The following is a 21982-nucleotide window of genomic DNA, read 5'->3' on the forward strand; positions in this document are numbered from 1 at the left end:
TCAATGTCAATTAAAACTTTTAAGAAACTGTCTTTACCATCTCGCCTCGATATCTGATTAATGATTTTTCAATCTATCACCTTACAAGAATCAAGTGGGTCACTGAATTCCACGCAACAAGCTAGAGAGTATTCATTGCCCAGAGATTTGCTCGAAGCCCAAAATCCTGACAAACATTACAGACATCCGAACTCAAACATCAATCAACGTGAGTTGGAGAACAATTTGAACCACGTTCGCACTCCCATCGTCTTCAAACACACGCACACAGACGAAAGGACAAACAGGGATAACAACAGGGGAAACAAATTTGTTTAATTATTCTGTTGAAATTGTCGAAAACAGGGAGGGGGGAAAAGAAAGGTTGTTTAAAATTCATTTGTCTGGATTATTTTTGGATAGGTTTTCAGCTTGTGCATTGGGGAATTCTGGAAATCATTTTGTTGTATGAAATCGGATTCGCAGGTCGCGCTTTATTTTTAATTTTGGTGGTGCTTTGAAATTTGAAATATTATTGATAATAATAATAATTTGCTAGGTAAGTTAGTAATACAATGAGGATTTAAGAATAAATTGAGCTTTATATAGCGCAATATCCACTAAATGTGCTCAAAGCGCTCTAAAAGGGGTCCCTGGTCAACAGCAACATTTAACATGTAGGACGGGACATGCCGCCTGTTAGACGATATTGCAATTTTTCGGACAAAGACAACTCTGTTAAAGGCCAGGTACTTATTTTACACCTGAGTATGGTGAGAGAATGTGAGTAAAAAGCCTTTTTCCAAGGACTCAACTATGCGCCGAGCGCGAGGCTCGAACCTATGACCTTCCGATCCGAAAGCGAGTGTCATACCACGAGACCATATAGCCGCACAATAAGAATTTAAGAATAAACGATGCAAGTCAAAACTTGCAGTTTGGGATATAATTGTAAGCAAGATAACTTTAACATTAAACGTCGAGAGAAGAATTGACTCTAAACTGATATCCTACTAATTTTTATGACTAATGTATAATTGAGCCCATAAATGCTTTCAGTTAGAAGTACTCACGACCTAACTTTAAAATGTAAAACAGCTGTTGTAATTCCTCGATCAAAATTCTGTTGTTTTTCAGCCACAATCATCCCCTTCTCTTCTCCAATTTTCTCCCATCCTTTGAATCAAGTTTTCTAAAGCGGAGCAAAACTTCAAAAAGTTTACAACAAAAATAGGAGAGATTATCAGATCTCACGAATCGAATCCAACATAATAAAAAAAAACTACACCCCTGAAAAAAAAGCCCAAGACTATTTAAGATAACATTTTTTCCAATTTGCCATCATCACCGTCGACGACAAACAAGACCTCAACTCAAAACTTACAATGATGAACCACCTACCAGTTTCCTCGCTTATATTATCATTGCTATTAATAACAGTTCTGCTTCTACTAGCACGTGCGAGGATGAGCAGCGCAAAATCAATCCAGAAGCGGGGTGCTGCGGCTTGTGAGCACGAAAGTTTTTACTGTGATTCCGAGGACCCGTCAGTATTCCACAGATGTCTCGATGGCATGTATTACACCTTTACCTGCCCTACTAATTTACACTTCAGGTCAGTGCTTTTATTGTTGTTGATGGATTTTTTTTCTCGTTTATTTGTTTGTTTGTTTCTTTGTCTGTTTGTTTATTTGTTTGTTTTAAACAAAATGTTATTGTTATTACTTTTTGTTGTATATTTAAACCCTTTCTTTTCACCTACAGGAAAATTGTTCTATTCAATGTGATACGACTAACATAATTTGTTTTGTTTTTTTGTTGTTGTTTTTTTTTTTTGGGGGGGTTCTGTTGTTTTTTTTTTTTGTTTTTTGTTTGTTTTCTTTTCTGTTTTCTTTTTAACAACATTTTATTATTATTATTAGTTTTTGTTGTTGTATATTTAAACCCTTTTCTTACCACCTACAGGAAAATTGTCCCATTCATTTCGATACAACCAACATTTTTCTCATTCAGATTTATTTTGTACTTCACTTATTTATGTTTATTTGTTTGTTTTTTTTTTGTTGTTTTGTTTGTTTTGGTTTTTTTTGGTTCTTGTTATGAGCATTTAATGTCGTGTTGTAAAGATTGAATAGTCTGTATTTATTCCTTCTGAGATTGAGTTAAAAAAAATAATAAATTATTATGTTGAGTAGGAATGACGTTTGGGGGGGGGGGGAAGAGATAATCCTGAATTTAGTCGGTAAGGAGAGAATTAAAGTTAAAGAGAGATATTATGACGTCATATGTGACCCATTGAGTCGCAATGCATTAGATGCTTGAAATTGAGTTAATGCTTTTTTTAAAAAAATGAAACATTAGAAAAGTTTATACATCAATGTTTCTTTGGATATAATGTATTTAGTTGGGTTTTTTTTAAGTGCTAGAAACTAAAATTACATATTTCTGATCTTTTAATTCTGAGTTTAGATTCACTTTTCGGCATCTGGTTTATCAGGACACAATACTAGATTGAGGTGGTGGGTTACATATGACTTATAGCTTCAATTAGGTATTATGTGGACATGACCTATTAACAAAATTGTATTTAACCCTCTCCTCACCAACTGAAAGAAAATCGCCAAATTTGTTACGATACAAACAAAAGTTTTCTTATTCAGAATTGTCTTATAAATCACAACATTTGGGAGAAAAAATTGTAAGGCTTTTTTGTTGCTCAGCAATGTGTATATCTAACATGTCATCATTGCTTTTAAACTTGAAATAAACAATTTACTGTTTGTGTTGCTGTGACAATACGCTTCAACAGTCGTATCGTCACTTCCCTCGTAATGGCGTATGGTAACTTAGTAACTGGCTCTAAACTATCGGAACAATGGCGGACGCCCTTATGAAATATTTCTCCGACGAGCATAAAAGCGTATCCAGAGGAAAAAAAAAACATTATAAATTTGATCATGTTTTGACTTTTACACATTCTGATCACAAGATATATGAAAAGTTCTAGCCAGCATGAAGAATAAAAAGTACCGATTTTCTTTGTTTAGAATCACGATGGCCGCCGTTGCTGGGCGACGTGATATCAGACTATTGAATCCATTTCAGTAACAAATTTGAACACGGTCGGTAAGGAGAGAGTTACGGTCAAAAAGGACAACAATTACTAACTTAAAGTCCTTTGGAGATGAAAAAAAAACTGATCAGGTTTTTCCGACGTGCACTTATTTGCAGGTCTGGTAACCCAATTCCTTGTGGGCTCACTTTGTAATGGAAATCTCAAAAAAAAAAAAAAAATGACGCAAAATATTGTCCATTACAACAATGTTAAACTAGGCCCATAAGGATGTCAGACCTGAATTTATGTACACATCGGGTTTTTTCCCATTCAAGCCTTTTAGACTAATTTCATTCACAAATTTGATCTTATCTTGTCTTAAAACGAGCTTGCGCATTTATAGAGGGCAATATCCAGTAAACGTGCTCAAAGTGCTATAAACTGGGTAATTTACCAACAACAACATTCAACATGAAGGGTGATACATATTACAAATTTAATTTCAGACAGAGACAACGTTATTTACTATCAGGTTCTCATTTTACACCTGAGTACGGTGAGAGAATGTGAGTAAAGAGCCTTTTCCAAGTACTCAACTATGTGCCGCTCAGAGTAGGACTCGAACCCTGGTCCTTCCGATCCGAACTGCTTTGAGACGATTGATCACATATTTAATATTATAGCGTATACCGGGCGGTTTATGAGGTTTACTCGATGTGACCGTATTCGCGGGTCTGATAACCGAGCGTAATTGGATTCAGTAGTCTGTGTCACGCCGCCCGGCAACGGCGGCCATCTTGGTTCTAAACAAAGAAAATCATTACTTTTTCTCCCTTGGATTAGACACTAGAGACAAATTTCCCCAATGGGATGAATAAAGTGAATTTTATTTATTTTATCTATTGCTGAGACTTAATGCATTTTCATGAATAAACAAGGCACCAATTCAAAATTTCGTATTTCCATCAATATCAGTTCGGAATATGTTACAGTGAATGACATAATCAGTCGGATGGTGAAAAGGTTTGAACTGAGATATTGCCAAGTTTCGTTAGAAGGTAAATTTTTATCCAAATTGAGTTCTTGTCATAAATGATTAAATCAACGCTTTATGTACATCATCGGGAAATATCAAAGCTTAATTTCACTTCTAAATATTTTTTTACAGTTAGCCAAGTTTAGAAAGTATGAAATTTGAGAAAAGTTGCTGGATACCTTTCTCATAGATATGACCATAACTTCATGAAAAATCACCCAATTTACTTCAAATAAGGATTAAAATGCTCCGGGGAGCATATTCTTTCAGAAAATGCAAAAAAGGCAAATCCATAATTTTCACCTTCCGACTGATTATGTCATGAACTGACACGTATTACCATTTTGAGACCTGTGTTCCAGTGTGAGGATGCAAGCTTGTGACTGGCCGGAGACCGCGGACTGTTCATTTAATGAAAACGGCGACGATCACAATGATGATGATGATGATTATGTTGATGACAACGACGACAACAATGACGATGATGATAGCGATGGCGATAACGAATCTCATATGCAAAGCCAGAGTTTTGGAATGATGAACACGAAGGATGACTGGTCGAATTATGTAGTCGAGGGCCGTGAGTATACTCAATGTTGTTACATTCCATACGTAATCCGCAAGTATGAATATGAATTGTCTTTATTTATCCATGTATATCAATATACTGATAATATCACACCTATTTACTTAACTACATATGTGTCAGTGCATGACATAATCAGCCGGAAGGTGAAAATTTTGGATTTGTAATTTTTTTCATTTTCTGAAAGAATTTGCTCCCCAGAGCTGTATTTGTAGTAAATCGGGTGGTTTTTCATGACGGTCGGATGGTCACTTGTATGAGAACGGTATCCAGCAACTTTTCTCAAATTTCAACTTGACTAGCTGTAAAAAATATTTAGAAGTGAAATTAAGCTTTGATATTTCCCGAAGATGTACAAAAATGGTTGATTTAATCATTTATGCCAAGAACTCATTTTTGATAAAAATTGACCTTCTAACTAAGCTTGGCAATATCTCAGTTCAAACCTGTTCACCATCCGACTGATTTTGTCATTCACTGTAACATATTAAACGTTCATCAATATTTGACCTAATATCAATACTATATAAATAATATGTTTATATCAATATCGATATCAATTACATGTAAACTTTCATAAATATTATCAATAATAATCTTATCATTTACTCGTCTATCCATATGACAATGCAATCAATATTATATTACTTATCAATGTATATCAATATCGATACCAATATCATTTACTTATCTTGGTATATGTATCAATATTGGTATCGAGATTTTAATATCTGAAATATCGATTTCACTATCCTTTGCTTCCATTTACTTATAATAATATTATGATTATCAATATCGTTTACTCATCTATCTTATCTTAACATTGATATCAATATAATTTCTATTGATATCAATAGATAAGATTTAGCACATACCAACATAATTTCCTCTCTCTCTCTCTCTCTCTCTCTCTCTCTCACACACACACACACACACACACACACTCACTCTCATTCTCACTCGATCCATTATGAGGCAAATGAGATCATGAATGCAAACTACCATTCCGAGCCAGCATTTTTTCAATGAATTTGTACATTTAGAACCCCCTATATGTGTTAGTGCATGACATAATCAGTCAGAAGGTGAAGCTTTTGGATTTGCAATTTTTTTTTTTGCATTTTCTGAAAGAATATGCTCACCAGAGCATTTTAATCTTTATTTGAAGTAAATCGGGTGATTTTTCATGAAGTTATGGTCAGGTGTATGGGAAGGGTATCCAACAACTTTTCTCAAATTTCATACTATTTCAACTTGACTAGCTGTAAAAATATTTATAAGTGAAAGTAAGCTTTGATATTTCCCGAAGATGAACAACAAGGGTTGATTTAACCATTTATGACAAGAACTCATAATTTTGGATCAAAATTGACCTTCTAACTAAACTTGGCAATATCTCAGTTCAAACCTTTTCACCATCCGACTGATTATGTCATTCACTGTAACATATTATGGTTTGACGGCCACTCAAACGATGGCTCAACATAAACATATTTTTATTACTAAGGATTGCTACGATAATCATGGCTCAAAAAACTCATTAATTGTTTTCGCATAAAATCACAACGTTGATTTTAATACACAGGAAGCCTTTTTAACCCTCTCCTTACCAGCCATTTTCAGAATTTTCCCCAAAACTTCACACCCACCCAACACAAAAACAGACATTTCTTACTCAAACAGAAAAGCAACAAGCACATTCTATACATGATATTGTTCGACAATTTGGGCTCTATTACAGAATGTCAAGTTTTTATAGCTATAGAAAAAAGAAATAAAATCTGGATGAGAAAAAAGACGGATGCATCGTAACAAATATGACGATTTTCCAATAGGTGGTAAGGAGAGGGTTGAAACAAAATCATTATAGTATGGCTTGGTTCGTTTGTGTTTTTATTTTTATTCTAGTCTACTTATTTGTCTGTTTGTTTTTCTTTCAATCATTAATTCCAGTTCAGGTGTTTTCCCCAAACTCATTGGGTTTTAATCGTCTCGGAGACTTCACTCACAAAACTCTCAAAACTCATCACTAAACTAATACATTTTGCACCTTTTTTTTCGCTCTTCAAATACAAAACTGTGAGCAATAGTTTCGAAACTGTATTAGATAGAACGGTGCGAACTTTTGTTTTTTATAATATTGAATTTTATGCTTAAGTTGTGATTTTATGATTAATTTATAATATTTAAATCAATACCTATGCGTAAATGTTCTAAATGAGGGGATCCAGTTTTCTTACTTGAACTTTTTTAAAAAACTTTAATTTTCTCACTTTGACTTAAACCTCAATTTACTTCACATTGCACTCCATATTGACATCTTCAGTCACAAAATTGTCTGAACAAATAACTCGGCGAAGTGGCCAAGTGGTTAAGGCATTGCACTGTGACCCGGAAGGATCCGGGTTCGAGCCCCGCTTCAGGCACTTTCGTTTTTTTCCTTGAGCAAGACTATTAACCCCCAATTTGCTCACTTGGACAACATGGATGATTCCTGTTGACATCAGACATCTTGTTTGATGAGTTATCTATATTCCTTCGTGGAATGCCTAGGCGACGATGTCTTATGATGTCGTGGCGGAAAAGGCATAATTTTTTTATTTTTTTTATTTTATTAATAGGCCATACTTTCTATGATCTTTTCCCCTCAAACCGAAGTGCACTTATGTACAGGTCTGATAATCCTATTCATTATGGGCTCGTTGTTGTAGTGGAAATCTTTTTTTAAAATGACGCAGAATATTGCCCAATACTACAATGTTAAGCTAGGCCCAAAATTTAGTTCGGATGTCAGACCTGCAAATATGTACACGTCGCCTCAAACGCAAAATTTCAATTGTAGAATTTGCATGTCCCATTTATTTTGCATGTTCTTTTCCTTTTTCTTAAGCGCATTGATTATCATTATGAAAACCATTATCTCTAAAAAATATGTAGATCTATGGCTTAAAATCTTATCTCCTGCTCTTGCGATTTCACACGGCAAACACAAAATATTCCCCACTCATTAAACATGCATGGCAAAATGAATAATTTTGCAATATTCCCACATAGATTCCCCATCCTGGATACGAGAAGCAGCTTCTTCCGGTAAATCGTGGTGGCGACCTTCTGGAACGAAGGTCATTCTATTCAAAGATCTCGCGAAGATCAAGATACCGAGTCACGTTTTCCACGTCTCCGACAAGAAGAAGAAAAGCGGTGGCAGCAGCCAAAGCGTTAAGGTGAAAAATGAAGAGGTCAAGACGATAAAATCGTCTAAGGTGTCGTGGACTGATGGAGGTAAGTGAGTGTCATAGAATTCATATTTAATTTACTTTTTTAACTATATCTACAAATATTTATAATATACTCGCATATTGCATTGTATATGATATATTTTTTGTATATTAACATTATAGATAAGCTTTTATTTACAAAATATTACTTTATAAACTTATGTGAAAATGTGAAACTTATATAACAATTATTCATTCTTGTAATTCACGCTTTTAACCAAATTTTGCATATGGGTTAATAAATGTTATTGTGGTGAGTTTTTTTAGGCAAGCGCACACTATCTATAGATAGAATGCGCTTGCCTAAGAAATTCACAACATTACCACCCGGAAGGATAACGGACCAACACACAAAACTGTGTAACCTTGAACGTTTATAGTCTTTATTGATACAGACTAGTGAGAAATACTCATCAACGCGGATGACAAGAAAAACAATAACAAAGACCTGAGTGAAGTCATCTTCGTTCTATCTATAATGGACGCGCTCTTAACCAGTTATTTAAAACAAAATTGCCAGAAAACTCGTGCTTAAAATATCGATCAGTTAAAATGGCCCTCACCGAAGCCATCGTAAAGTTATGGCCTGACACTGACCAAAAAATTGACGTCAAAATGCCAGTCTTTTGCCACAAAAGAAAACAAATCGTGAGTTGTATTCAATAGTTCAACCAATGAAATAACTTGTTTCCATGAGCTCTACTAATGACAACTCACTGGACGCTACACAAACCTAAAAAATGACGTCAAAATGCCAGTCCTAGAGGGTTCTTGTGTCAGGCTATAGATAGAATGCGCTTGGCCAAGGAGTTCACAACATTGCAATCCGGAAGTATAACGGACCAACACACAAACTCTGTGTAACCATGAACTTTTATAGTCTGGTTAATACAGTTTAGTGAGAACAACTCACAAACGCGGATGGCAAAAACAATAACAAAGGCCTGAGTGACGTCATCTGCATACTATCTATAGATAGTATGCGCTTGGCTAAGAAGCTCATAGCATTGCCATCCAGAACTATAACGGACCAACACACAAAACTGTGTGTATCAATGAACGTTTATAGTCGGTTTAATACAGTTCAGTGAGCATTACTCATAAAAGTGGATGGCAAAAAACAATAAAGAATTCCTGAGTGACGTCATCTTCGAACTATCTATATGTTAACGATAGCTACGCCCTCACCCAATGCAAACAGTACTAAATCATGTAAGTGCAGAACTAATGAAACTAAATCAAATAAAGAGCAAAAGAAGTTGGACTTCAATGGATTGCTAGTCACTGTGGTATCATCAAAGTAGGGAGAAACAGTTATGTGTGATCTTGGTGAAGGAGAAGAAGACGCTCACTGTATAGATAGTATGCGCTTGGCTAAGAAGCTCATAACATTGCCATCCGGAAGTATAACGGACCAACACACAAAACTATGTGTAACCAAGAACCTTTATAGTCTGGTTATTACTGATTAGTGAGAAGTACTCATAAACGCGGATGGCAAAAAAAAAAACAATAACAAAGACCTGAGTGACGTCAACTTCGAACTCTCTCCAGACCTGGCCAAAGTATAGATAGAACGAAGATGACGTCACTCAAGTCATTGTCATTGTTTTTGCCATCCATATTTATGAGTAATTCTCACTAAACTGTACCAACCAGACTAAAAGCGTTCAAGGTTACACAGGGTTTTATGTGTTGGTCCGTTACTCTTCCGGATGGCAATGTTTTGAGTTTCTTAGCCAAGCGCATACTATCTATACAACAGCAAGAGAGAGTTTTTGGTCTGAGACCACACATCTGTAGACCAAATTGTATTGGCCACTGACAGAGCCGAGGAAGACAACGGCGTTCCTTCACCAACTAGAAGACAGTATGAGGGAAAACGAAGAAGAAGAAGAAGAAGAAGAAGAAGAAGAAGAAGAAGAAGAAGAAGAAGAAGAAGAAGAAGAAGAAGAAGAAGAAGAAGAAGAAAAGAGAAGAAGAAGAAGAAGAAGAAGAAGAAGAAGAAGAAGAGAAGAAGAAGAAAGAAGAAGAAGAAGAAGAAGAAGAAGAAGAAGAAGAAGAAGAAGAAAGAAGAAGAGAGAAGAAGAAGAAGAAGAAGAAGAAGAAGAAGAAGAAGAAGAAGAAGAAGAAGAAGAAGAAGAAAGAAGAAGAAGAAGAAGAAGAAGAAAAGAAGAAGAAGAAGAAAGAAGAAGAAGAAGAAGAAGGAAGAAGAAGAAGAAGAAGAGAGAAGAAGAAGAAGAAGAAGAAGAAGAAGAGAAGAAGAAGAAGAAGGGAAAAAGAAGAAGAAGAAGAAGAAGAAGAAGAAGAAGAAGAAGAAGAAGAAGAAGAAGAAGAAGAAGAAGAGAGAAGAGAAGAAGAAGAAGAAGAAGAAGAAGAAGAAGAAGAAGAAGAAGAAGAAGAAGAAGAAGAGAAGAAGAAGAAGAAAGAAGAAGAAGAAGAAGAAGAAGAAGAAGAAGAAGAAGAAGAAGAAGAAGAAGAAGAAGAAGAAGAAGAAGAAGAAGAAAAAGAGAAGAAAGAAGAAGAAGAAGAAGAAGAAGAAGAAGAAGAAGAAAAGAAGAAGAAGAAGAAGAAGAAAAGAAGAAGAAGAAGAAGAAGAAGAAGAAGAAGAAGAAGAAGAAGAAGAAGAAGAAGAAGAAGAAGAAAGAAGAAGAAAAGAAGAAAGAAGAAGAAGAGAAGAAGAAGAAGAAGAAGAAGAAGAAGAAGAAGAAGAAGAAGAAGAAGAGAAGAAGAAGAAGAAGAGAGAGAAGAAAGAAGAAGAAGAAGAAGAAGAAGAAGAAGAAGAGAAGAAGAAGAAGAAGAAGAGAAGAAGAAGAAGAAGAAGAAGAAGAAGAAGAAGAAGAAGAAGAAGAGAGAAGAAGAAGAAGAAGAAGAAGAAGAAGAAGAAGAAGAAGAAGAAGAAGAAGAAGAGAAGAAGAAGAAGAAGAAGAAGAAGAAGAAGAAGAAGAAGAAGAAAGAGAAGAAGAAGAAGAAGAAGAAGAAGAGAAGAAGAAGAAGAAGAAGAAGAAGAAGAAGAAGAAGAAGAAGAAGAAGAAGAAGAAGAAGAAGAAGAAGAAGAAGAAGAAGAGAAGAAGAGAAGAAGAAGAAGAAGAAGAAGAAGAAGAAGAGAGAGAAGAAGAAGAAGAAGAAGAAGAAGAAGAAAGAAGAAGAAAGAAGAAGAAGAAGAAGAAGAAGAAGAGAAGAAGAAAGAAGAAGAGAAGAAAGAAGAGAAGAAGAAGAAGAAAAGAAGAAGAAGAAAAGAGAAGAAGAAGAAGAAGAGAAGAAGAAGAAGAAGAGAAGAAGAGAAGAGAAGAAGAAGAAGAAAGAAGAAGAAGAAGAGAGAAGAAGAAGAAGAAGAAGATAATGAAGTAGAGAAGGGAAGAAGTGAGGAGGGGGGAGTGAATGAGAAGTGAGTGGTGTAGAAGATGGATGCAGTTGATGAGTATAAGTGATGTGTTAGAGCGAGTAAAGTAAATGTTGAATATGAGATGAATATGTCAGAAAGATATTAATAATAGATTGAAGAAATACAACAATCATAATAGGAGTTGTACAGCCACTCAAAAATAAATAAAATAAATAAATAAAACAAAAACAAAGCAAACAACCCCCCCCCCAAAAAAAAAATAATAACAAACAAAAAACAAAAACAAAGCAAAATCAAAAAAAAAAAAACCAACAATCCCTCACTTTTTTCTTCTAGTAAGCTATGTATAATATTCTTCTTTTTTTTTTTTACTCAATCCCAGAATGCAAGCCGTCCAAATGCCACCCTCCGTCTTGTTTCTGTGCCGGGACCTCCATTCCAAACGGCATTCCCCGATCGTCAACCCCACAGATGGTGATGATTACCTTTGATGACGAGGTGTCGCCTGCCAACTACGGTTTCTACCAGAGATTGTTCAGACCTGGGCGTTATAATCCCAACGGATGCCCGGTCAGTACTTTTTTGTGTCGATAGTGATACACCCTGGTACTTCCGATCCGAAGGCGAGAGACATACCATTAGAACACATAGCCGCACGATATTATAGTAGGGTCCCCGATGCCCTTCGCGTTTCGGATTCGTGTAAAAGTTTAACTTTCTCCATAAGCCAGATAAGCAGACACAAAATAACATTTTTGTCCGATTGGAACTTGAATCTGACCTTTCGGGGGTCACACAGAGGTCAAACAAGGTGAAATTATAGTCAATTCATTAATTCTAAAGTACCTTTTGGCATCTTGTCCACAAAGACTAAACAACATCTTAAAGTGACGAGTCACAATTAAGTGAGTGCTTTTTATTGCTCTGACTTTAAACTCAATTTTTATTTACTAATCCATTTAATATAATATCAGACTAACACGGTAGCATACATATAATATATTTTTCTTTATTATTATTATTATTATTATTATATTATTATTATTTTATTATTATTATTATTATTATTATTATATTATTATTATTATTATTATTATTATTATTATTATTATTATTATTCCTTCCTCTCTTCTGCTATGATAGGTAAAAGGCTGTTTGTTTGTCTCAGGAAGCGGAACTGTCTATGATTTGGTATATCCTTTGTACGCCTTGGGCATGGAAATTGCAAGTCACTCGGTATCTCACAGGTATGTGAGATCTGTGTATCTGTATGTGGCAAAATAGTATAATGAGGAGAAGAGAAAGTAGACGAGGATAAAAGAGAAAATAAAATAAATTGAGAATTTATATAGCGCAATATCCACTAAACGTGCTCAAAACGCTTTACAAGGGGTCCCTGGCCAACAGCAACACTTAACATGTAGGACGCGACATGAGCCTGTTAGGCGATATTATATTTTTTTCGGACAGAGACAACGCTGTTAACGGCCAGGTACTCGTTTTACACCTGAGTACGGTGAGAGAATGTGAGTAAAGAGTCTTTTCCAAGGACTCAACTATGCGCCTAGCGAGGCTCGAACCCAGGACTTTCCGATCCGAAAGCGAGTGAGTGTCATACCACAAGACCACATAGCCGAGAAAATAGATTGATGAAGTGGTCAGGAGATAGATAAAGAGAGATTTTGGAACGTTCAAAAACTGCACACAATTTTGTGTGTTGGCACGTTATATCCAGATGTTGTGAGTATTTTACCTAAGCACATAGCATCAATACTCCTTCATGGAATTCCTTGCGACGGCTCGTGGGGGGGGGGGGGGGGGGGGCATTTTAAAAAATCACACCAACATAATACATTGCATGTTGCATCATGCAATGTATTATGTTGGTGTGATTTTTTAAAATGCCCCTCCACGAGCCGTCGCAAGGCATTCCACGAAGGAGTATTGATGCTATGTGCTTAGGTAAAATACTCACAACATCCGGATATAACGTGCCAATACACTAGAAGTTCGCAAAAATATTTCGTGTATTTCCATTTCCAGATTTCCACACAACTGGTGGGCAAACGCCTCTTATAACGAATATATTGACGAGGCTGTTGGACAGAGGAACAATTTAGTGACGAAGTCAGGGATACCAGCCGATGTCATCAAGGGGTTCAGGGTTCCATTCCTGGAGCTTGGATCTGACAGGATGTATAGTGCTTTGTATGACTCCAAATTTAGGTGAGTTGTTGTTGTTGTTGATGATGATGATGATGATGAGGATGATGATGATCAGAAGGAGGAGGAGGAGAAGGATGATGATGATGATGATGATGATGATGATGATGATGATGATTATCAGAAGGAGGAGGAGGAGGAGGAGGAGGAGGATGGTGATGATGATGATGATGATGATGGTGGTGGTGGTGGTGGTGGTGGTGGTGGTGGTGGTGGTGGTGGTGGTGGTGGTGGAGGTGTTTCATCCATGTTTGCTTGGAACCAGTTTGAAGACTGGGACACACAACTAACTGAAGACTATTAAATTACGCCATTTAAATGCAATGACAGAATAAAAACCTCTTTCTACGATAAATAAATAATCACTGGGAGCCAGATGAAGAAGGAATGCGGGTATAGTATTTGAAAAGACACAAACATACTAAATATCAGTGCTATATCAGAGCTAAAATATCCAATATTGCCTATTATAGCGTCGACTAATCAACATTCAGTAAAAACCAGTTCGAAAACTATTGGTAACAAGACAGTTAAATCCGCTGGACCAATGCAATTCCAAAATAAATTCCCGGATTCCTCGTAATTCAGTTTTTTACAGATTCGATTTATCGCTGTATACTGGAGGGTGGGGCCACTTTGAAGATGGTAATGAGTATGGCGTTGTGGTCTAGTTGTAGGACTTTAGCCATTGTCTTAGGTTCTAATCCAGCCCTGGGCGATGCAAAGTTGTGGTCTAGTGGCATGACACACGCTTTTGGACCGGTAGGTTTCATGTTCGAGCCCAAATCAGGGAGGCACAAGGTTGAGTCCATGGAAAAGGTCCTTTACTTGCAGTCTCTAGTCGAACTCGTGTGCGCAATGAGTACATGGCCATTAACAAGATTGTCCCGGTCGGAAGAAAGAAAAAAAAAACTATTGAAGAAGCTCAAGAAGTTTGGAATGAGCTGGGGTGAAATGGAGAAGATGGCCCAGAGCAGATTGAGGAAGACAGTTGACTGCCTATGCTTTTAGGGGGAGCCCAAAGGCTAAGTAAGCAAGTATTAATTTACAGGCACCATGACCATTGTGAGTCGCTTTGAGCACATTTATTAGTGGGGATTGCTCTATATAAATTCTTAGCTGTTTTTAAATGACCATAATATTCAAAAATCGTGAAAACGCGCTCAGCAAATACAAATTCATAACATGATATAAAATGTTATCAAAGTATTTCTGCTTGGATTTATCAAATGTGACCCATCGCCTCAAAGCGGTATTAAGTCGGAATGATTAAAGTGATAAAAATTGACTTTAGAACCAAAATTATTAGATTTGGGTTGAGTTTGTATGTTTTATTGAGGAGGATGAATCTGGTATTTTAGCGTGCTAAAATCCAAGATTTCATATTTTTTAACAGATTGACTTTAATTTGACTTTTTATCATCTGGTCCATCCCGACACAATACCGTTTTGAGACGACTGGTCACAAATATTATTGGCTCGAAACTACTTTGGAGATGAGTGTTGAAAATATCGAAAAACAAAAATCTGCTCTTTAAGCACGCAATCCTGTTTCTATTGAAATGGTTCGATTCATCCATGTTTACTCGGAACCAATTTAAAATATCATAAGCGATGACAATGCGATTGAAAACCGTAAAATGTGTCTTTGAAGATGAATAATGGTTTATTCATCTTAACTACGCCACTACCACATTATCTCATTTATCTGTGGTGTTTCATTTATCCTGTTTTGTTGATAAGGGGAAACCCGAAACGTTCATTTGATATGTTTTTGTAATTAAATTGAAGCTTACATTCAATTTCACATTATTATCTATTTCTTCGAGCTTTGAGCAGCAACATTTACTTTAAAAAACAAGAAAAAAAAAAGAAAAAAAAAAAACAAACCAATAAAACAAAAACAAAACCAAACCAAGACGCAATCCTATCTTTATCGAACTGTAATTTCAGCTTCGATTCTTCCATGTTCACTGGGAACCAGTTTGAAAACGGTGAGGACCCAGCCTGGCCATTCACCCTGGACTACCTGCCCGGTCGAAAGTACTGTCAGTATGGGTCTTGCCCAAAGAAACAATACCCAGGCATGTGGGAGATACCGGTGAGTGTTAGTTAGTGTTTGTTTATTTGTTTTGAATTTTTTTAAAAGTTTGTTTATAGAATATGAAAAAAAAATTAAGGTTTTATAAAAAGCAACTCCCACTTGTGCTTAAACCGTTTTCAGGGGGTCTCAAGAGAACAGCAACACTTAACATGCAGGAAAATATACCATGCGTGAAAGAGGAGTTAACATTTTTTTTTCGTCAGATAGCTCTAACAACACTTATACTTATAGCTCTTGTAGATATCATGAAAAATGAAAATGATGAGGTTTATTAGAGATAAAATTAGTCATAACATGTCAATGACCTCTGTAGCCGGCTGGCAGAGAAACGGAAAATCATGGTAGACTGCAATAAAGTAGTGTAGAATTACTCAATATTATCAACATTAATTTTTTTTTTAATGCTCCCCTAAAATCGTGTCAAATGTGACGAGTTGTCTAAAAACGGTATTGCATCTGGTTAAACCAGACGTCCAAAAAATAATATTATATAAAATGGCCTGAAATTGACATTTTTTGTTTTTGTTACTGTAAGAAATTTTTAGTAATTATCCTAAACAAGACTTATCAACTGAATCCAAGTTTAATATTTTTGGCATGCAATTCATTCTCCAGAATTTAAATAACCCGGACATAGTACCGTATTGAGATGGTAGTAACAAATGAACTTTCTCCCTCCAGGAGAAATAAATATAGTAATATAATTAGAGCATTTATATTTATTATTTTTAATTTAAAAAGTCCCTCCCCCCCAAAAAAAAAAAAAAAAAAAAAAAACAAAACAAAAAAAAAAAAAAAAAAAAACAACAACAAAAAAAAAACAAAAAAAAAAAAAAAAAAACCAAACCCCCCCCCAAAAAACTTTAGATAAAAGTTATAATAATTATTTCTTATTTCCATTGCTTATTATCAATTGACACAGGTTCAAAGATGGTATGGCTTAGACGGCCATGCGTGTTCTATGGCAGACGGTTGTACCAGTACTGGAGATGACGAGGAAACACTGGAATATCTCAAGTCGAACTTTAGGTGAGAAGTTAGAGAAATTTGTTTTTATTGCAGTCCAGTCAAATGTGACCCATCGCCTCGACATGATATTATGTCGGGGTGAATCAGATGCAGAGAAAATGAATTTAAAGTTGAAATAAATGCTTTGTTTTTCTTCTATCAAATTATTGTTGTCACTCTTCTAGTTCTAGAAACGTATATATACATTCTTCCCCTGTCGTACTCTGGAAAAGACACGTATTTATAAATTTTGCCTGAAAACTCGTCCTTCAAATATCGATCGATTTAAACTGACCATCATCTTGGCTAAAACTCTTTTTGACAAGATGAGGACCATTTAAATCGATCGACATTTAACTCACTCAACCCTAACAACGACTACATCCGTAGTTTACCCGAGTTACTTTTACTCCATGCCTATTTATTACATTTTTCTTAGACAAATTATAGGCATAGTATCAAAGCTAATGTTTTTAGTTTTTACATGTTAATGATAGTTGAATAAAACCATCTATGTACATGCTCAATTTTAATACACTTTTTCAAATCTTGAAAAGTAGCAAAAATCTCTAGGATTGAGTGAGTTAAAGGACGAGTTTCCTGGACAAAATTTTAAATACGTGTCTTACTTGAGTACTGAAGCTAACTGATTAAAATAAACTTGCAGGTCTCTATAGATAGTTCGAAGATGACGTCACTCAGGTCTTTGTTATTTGTTTTTTTTTTTGCCATCCGCGTTTATGAGTAATGCTCATTGAACTGTACTAACCTGACTATAAACGATCATGGTTACACACAGTTTTGTGTGTTGGTCCGTTATACTTCCGGATGGCAATGTTATGAGCTTCTTAGCCAAGCGCATACTATCTATAGATAAAATGAAGTTGGCGTCACTCAGGTCTTGGTTATTGTTTTTTGGGGTTTTTTTTGCCATCCGTGTTTCTGAGTAATTATCACTAAACTGTATTAACGTTTAAGGTTACACATAGTTTTACGTGTTGGTCCGTTATACTTCCGGATGGCAATGTTGTGAGCTTCTTAGCCAAGCTCATGTTATCTATTGTCAAATTTGGTTACAGTATATTTTTAAAATACACGAGAAATATCAGAATGCTTAAAAAGCTTTGATATTATGTAGATATGTGACATTAAAATGTATTCCATGAAAGAAATAGACATGGAGGGTGAATGAAAGATTAGTGTTATGCATTTATTTGGTGTATTTTTTCGACTTCTGCAGGCGTTACTACAACAGCAACAGAGCTCCACTGGGCCTCTTTGTGCATGCTCGGTGGTTTGAGTCGGAACACAACCTTGATGGTTTAGACAGATTTATTGATTACCTACTTACTCTTGATGACGTGTACATTGTCAGCCCATCTCAGGTACCCCCCCCCCCTCTCTCTCTCTCTCTCTCTCTCTCTCTCTCTCTCTCTCTCTCGTACACATTTGTTGAATATTAAGACATTCTCAAATCCTCTTTTTTTTATTTATCCTCTCCATTGATCCATGAAATCGGTTTCTTTTATAAGAATGTTTTTATCCTGTAAAATAAGATTTATTCTCATCATAAGTTGTACCTACACAGCTTGCAACTCTTGCAACATTCTCATTTGAACTGCGTTCATTACCTTGTGCACTTCATTCGTGTAACAAGTTGTATCGTTCCTTGTGTCATTTAAGTGGACGAGTTAATTGGATTCAGTAGTCTGATGTCACGTCGCCCAGCAACGGCTAGCAGTGTGGTTCTAAACAAAGAAAATCGGTACTTTTTATTCTTCATGCTGGCTAGAACTTTTCATATGTCATGTGATCAGAATGTATAAAACATGATCATACTTATAATGTTTATCTCCTCTGGATACACTTTTATGCTCGTCAGAGAAATATTTCATAAGGGCGTCCGCCATTGTTTCTATAGTTTAGAGCCAGTTGCTAAGTTACTATGCGTCATTACGAGTGAAGTGTCGTCATGACAGTTGTGACTTCATTCGTGTAACAAGTTGTATCGTTCCTTGTGCCATTTATGTGGACGAGTTAATTCCCTTGTGTTTTTAAAAATGTTTTATGTGAACAAGAAAATCCACACGTGTCCTCTGTGTGAGATCAATTCTTTGAATATTGATATTGATAAATATTTGTGCCATGTTCTTCCTCTTACCTTAAACATAATTAATTAAGAATTTTGGCAAAACAAAATTTTAAAATGCTTAGTAAAGATGGTGAACCATTCAACTGAAAAGGCATAGAACATGTCTATAGATAGTATGCGCTTGGCTAAGAAGCTCATAACATTGCCATCCGGAAGTATAACGGACCAACACACAAAACTGTGTGTATCCATGACCGTTTATAGTCAGGTTAATACAGTTCAGTGAGCATTACTCATAAACGTGGATGGCAAAAAACAATAACAAAGACCTGTGTGACGTCATCTTCGAACTATCTATAGATAGAACGAAGTAGACGCCACTCAGGTCTTTGTTAATGTTTTTTGTCATCCATGTTTATGAGTAATTCTCAATAAACTGTATTAACCAGACTATAAACGTTCACAGTTACACATAGTTTTGTGTGTTGGTCTGTTATATTTCCGGATGGCAATGTTGTGAGTTTCTCACTCAAGCGCACATCAGCTATATGGTAAACCGTCCTAATCATGTGACGATTATACAAACAAACCGTTCTTATAATACGCTTCAACAGTCGTAACGTCACTTCCCTCGTAATGACGCATGGTAACTTAGTAACTGGCTCTAAACTATAGGAACAATGGCGGACGCCCTTATGAAATATTTCTCCATAAAAGCGTATCCAGAGGAGAAAAAAAAAAAACATTATAAATCTGATCATGTTTTGACTTTTACACATTCTGATCACATGATATATGAAAAGTTCTAGCCAGCATGAAGAATAAAAAGTACAGATTTTCTTTGTTTAGAATCACAATGGCCGCCGTTGCTGGGCGACGTGACATCAGACTATTGAATCCAATTATAACACAGATATACGGTAATGTTTATATCATTCTATGCATTTATATTTTTGTTATCTGTAAAATGTGTAAATAATAAACTATAACACAGTTTGAAATGTGACAAATCGGAAAATTGTAGACGAGAAATCTCCAAACTACATTTTTTTAAAAATGTCTTTACTATATCATCAGGTAATAGAATGGATGAGAAAGCCAACACCTCTGAGCAGCATCCACAACTTTGAACCCTGGAGTTGTAAGGGGGGAGCCGATTACATGTCATGGAGCAAGAAATAACATGGAGATGCCAACACCAGCTAAACATACTATGTTGATTTAGGTGCCCTAAAATTGCATTTGACTTTTTCTTATTGTACGAATTAGTAATCTTTTAGTTTCAGGTTGCTCTAATACTTCTTCATTAGTTTTCTTATCTGTCCATTAGATTCTTAACATCCTTCTCAGCAACCACATTTCTTCTGCCTCCTGTTTCTTTCTAATGTCTTCTGTAATTGTCCAACTTTGACAGCCTATAATAAAACTGACCAATACGTGTCTTCTGTTTGTACCACTATTCTCTTATCTAATCGAACACAATGACGAGTGTGCCATTAATCCGAAGACTTATAAAACGGTGTTCATTTCAATTGAATTAAACAAAAGTGATAATAATTGCAAACGTTCTCATGTGTTTCCCTTTTTAAAAATTCTTTTACGTTTGAAAAATTAATATCGCACTCCTTTTGGAATGGTGTAGTGAATGTTGTTTTGTTTTTAAGGGTTTTACGGCGCATGCAACACATTTAGGTTATATCAGCGCCAGTAAAAAGGAAGATATTGGGATAGTAAAAAGTTCTAGAATTACAATTAAAGCACACAAGAGAAAGTAAGACAAAGGGGAACTGGGAACAAATAGGGATCAGATGTAGATTCCAAGAGCATACCACCAATGTACTTAGTTTGAGATCACCTATAAGTCTCTCCGGACACAAGCACAAAATCCAACAAAGAGGAACACACTCAAATGCTTACATTTTACATTAAAAATAACAAAGATAATAATACATAACAGAGAGATGATTTACAAGGAAAAAAATATCATCTCTCAAAACAATAACTATGCATTTGACCGTTTCCCTCCCAGCCAGGACTCTGACCAGGGCCAGGAAAAAACCAAGTAATCTCATTCCAAGACAGACAGAAAGCAAGTTGGAAAACAGATATAGGGGGATAGAAGACACAGTAAGTACCTCCCTGCCCACTATGGGAGGTCAGGAACCCCACCCAGTAGTTTAGTTAAGCTTACGACGCTATCAGTATCAGGTGAGGTAGATGTCATTGACGAGGGAAAGGAAAATAGTCAAAAGAGATATGTACTCAAATGGTTATATTATATGTGACCAATCTATGTTGAGATGAACAAAATGCCAAAAAAGATCAAATATATGCTAAATAAAAGTTAAAGTGACAAATTTTTTTTTGTTAAATTTATGTTTTCGTTACTTTTAGTTTTAGAATGTATGTATTTTCTTTCTCATCAATCAATCAGAAAACGTAACCCAAATCTCAGGGGTTTATATTTTTGGTTATAAGTTCCAATTTTAGTGTCACAACACACGACACAACACCGTTTTGAGGCAATCGGCCACAAAAAAAATATATATATATATATATATATATATATATATATATATATATATATATATATATATATATATATATATATATATATATATATATATATATATTATTTACTAGGGTAAAGAGGTTCATTTCCCAAAATTAGATGTAAATTTAACAGTTTCTCCCTCGGTCAATGACTGGCCAGAGGAAAACCAAGACAAAGACAGAAAGCAACATGGAAAAGAAAAACAGATAGGGGATAGAGGACACAGCAAGTGGCCTCCCCACCATAGATAACACAGGACGGTAGTCTGTGCTCCCCACCCACCATGGGTGGTCAAAAGACCCCAACACATTATCACCTCCAGACAAGACCACAAAACTACATGAAAGGATAGAAGAAAACATAGAATATTAATATATCTGACTGTCACCCTGTCAACTGAAGATGTAGAGCAAAGTACAGGTAAAGTCTAAAGTCAATGACTGGCCAGAGAAAAACCAAGACAAAGACAGAAAGCAACATGGAAAAGCAAAACAGATAGGGAGATAGAGGACACAGCAAGTGACCTCCCAGCCCAATATGGGTGGTCAAAAAGACCCCAACACATTATCATCTCCAGACACCCACAAAACTACACGAAATAATAGAAAAAAACATAGAATATTAATACATCTGAAGATGTAGAGCGAAGTAGAGGTAAAGTCTAATACAGTGTACATGACTTATTCCAAAAAAAGACCACAGAGTAACATGGAAATGATAC

General features: G+C 35.7%; 1 protein-coding gene across 2 annotated transcripts; it reads left to right on the forward strand.

The window, feature by feature from the left end:
- Window positions 1-238: 238 nt before the first annotated feature.
- On the forward strand, window positions 239-20271 carry LOC144974456 (chitin deacetylase 7-like). 2 transcript variants are annotated; one of them, XM_078917333.1, is made up of 11 exons: window positions 270-538; window positions 1117-1594; window positions 4433-4650; window positions 7711-7938; window positions 11663-11850; window positions 12424-12527; window positions 13324-13506; window positions 15457-15604; window positions 16530-16636; window positions 17856-18000; window positions 19785-20271. In XM_078917333.1, the coding sequence occupies exons 2-11, from the start codon at window positions 1365-1367 to the stop codon at window positions 19887-19889; spliced, it is 1656 nt and encodes a 551-aa protein (XP_078773459.1). In that variant the 5' UTR covers window positions 270-538; window positions 1117-1364; the 3' UTR covers window positions 19890-20271. The 2 variants fall into 2 exon arrangements, with proteins under 2 accessions (XP_078773460.1, XP_078773459.1); XM_078917334.1 differs by lacking the exon at window positions 7711-7938 and having other exon boundaries at window positions 239-538.
- Window positions 20272-21982: the final 1711 nt, after the last annotated feature.

Source organism: Berghia stephanieae, chromosome 6 (assembly GCF_034508935.2).
Source record: "Berghia stephanieae isolate SIO BIC M18660-M18661 chromosome 6, UCSD_Bste_1.3, whole genome shotgun sequence".
Classification (NCBI taxonomy): Eukaryota; Metazoa; Mollusca; class Gastropoda; order Nudibranchia; family Aeolidiidae; genus Berghia; species Berghia stephanieae.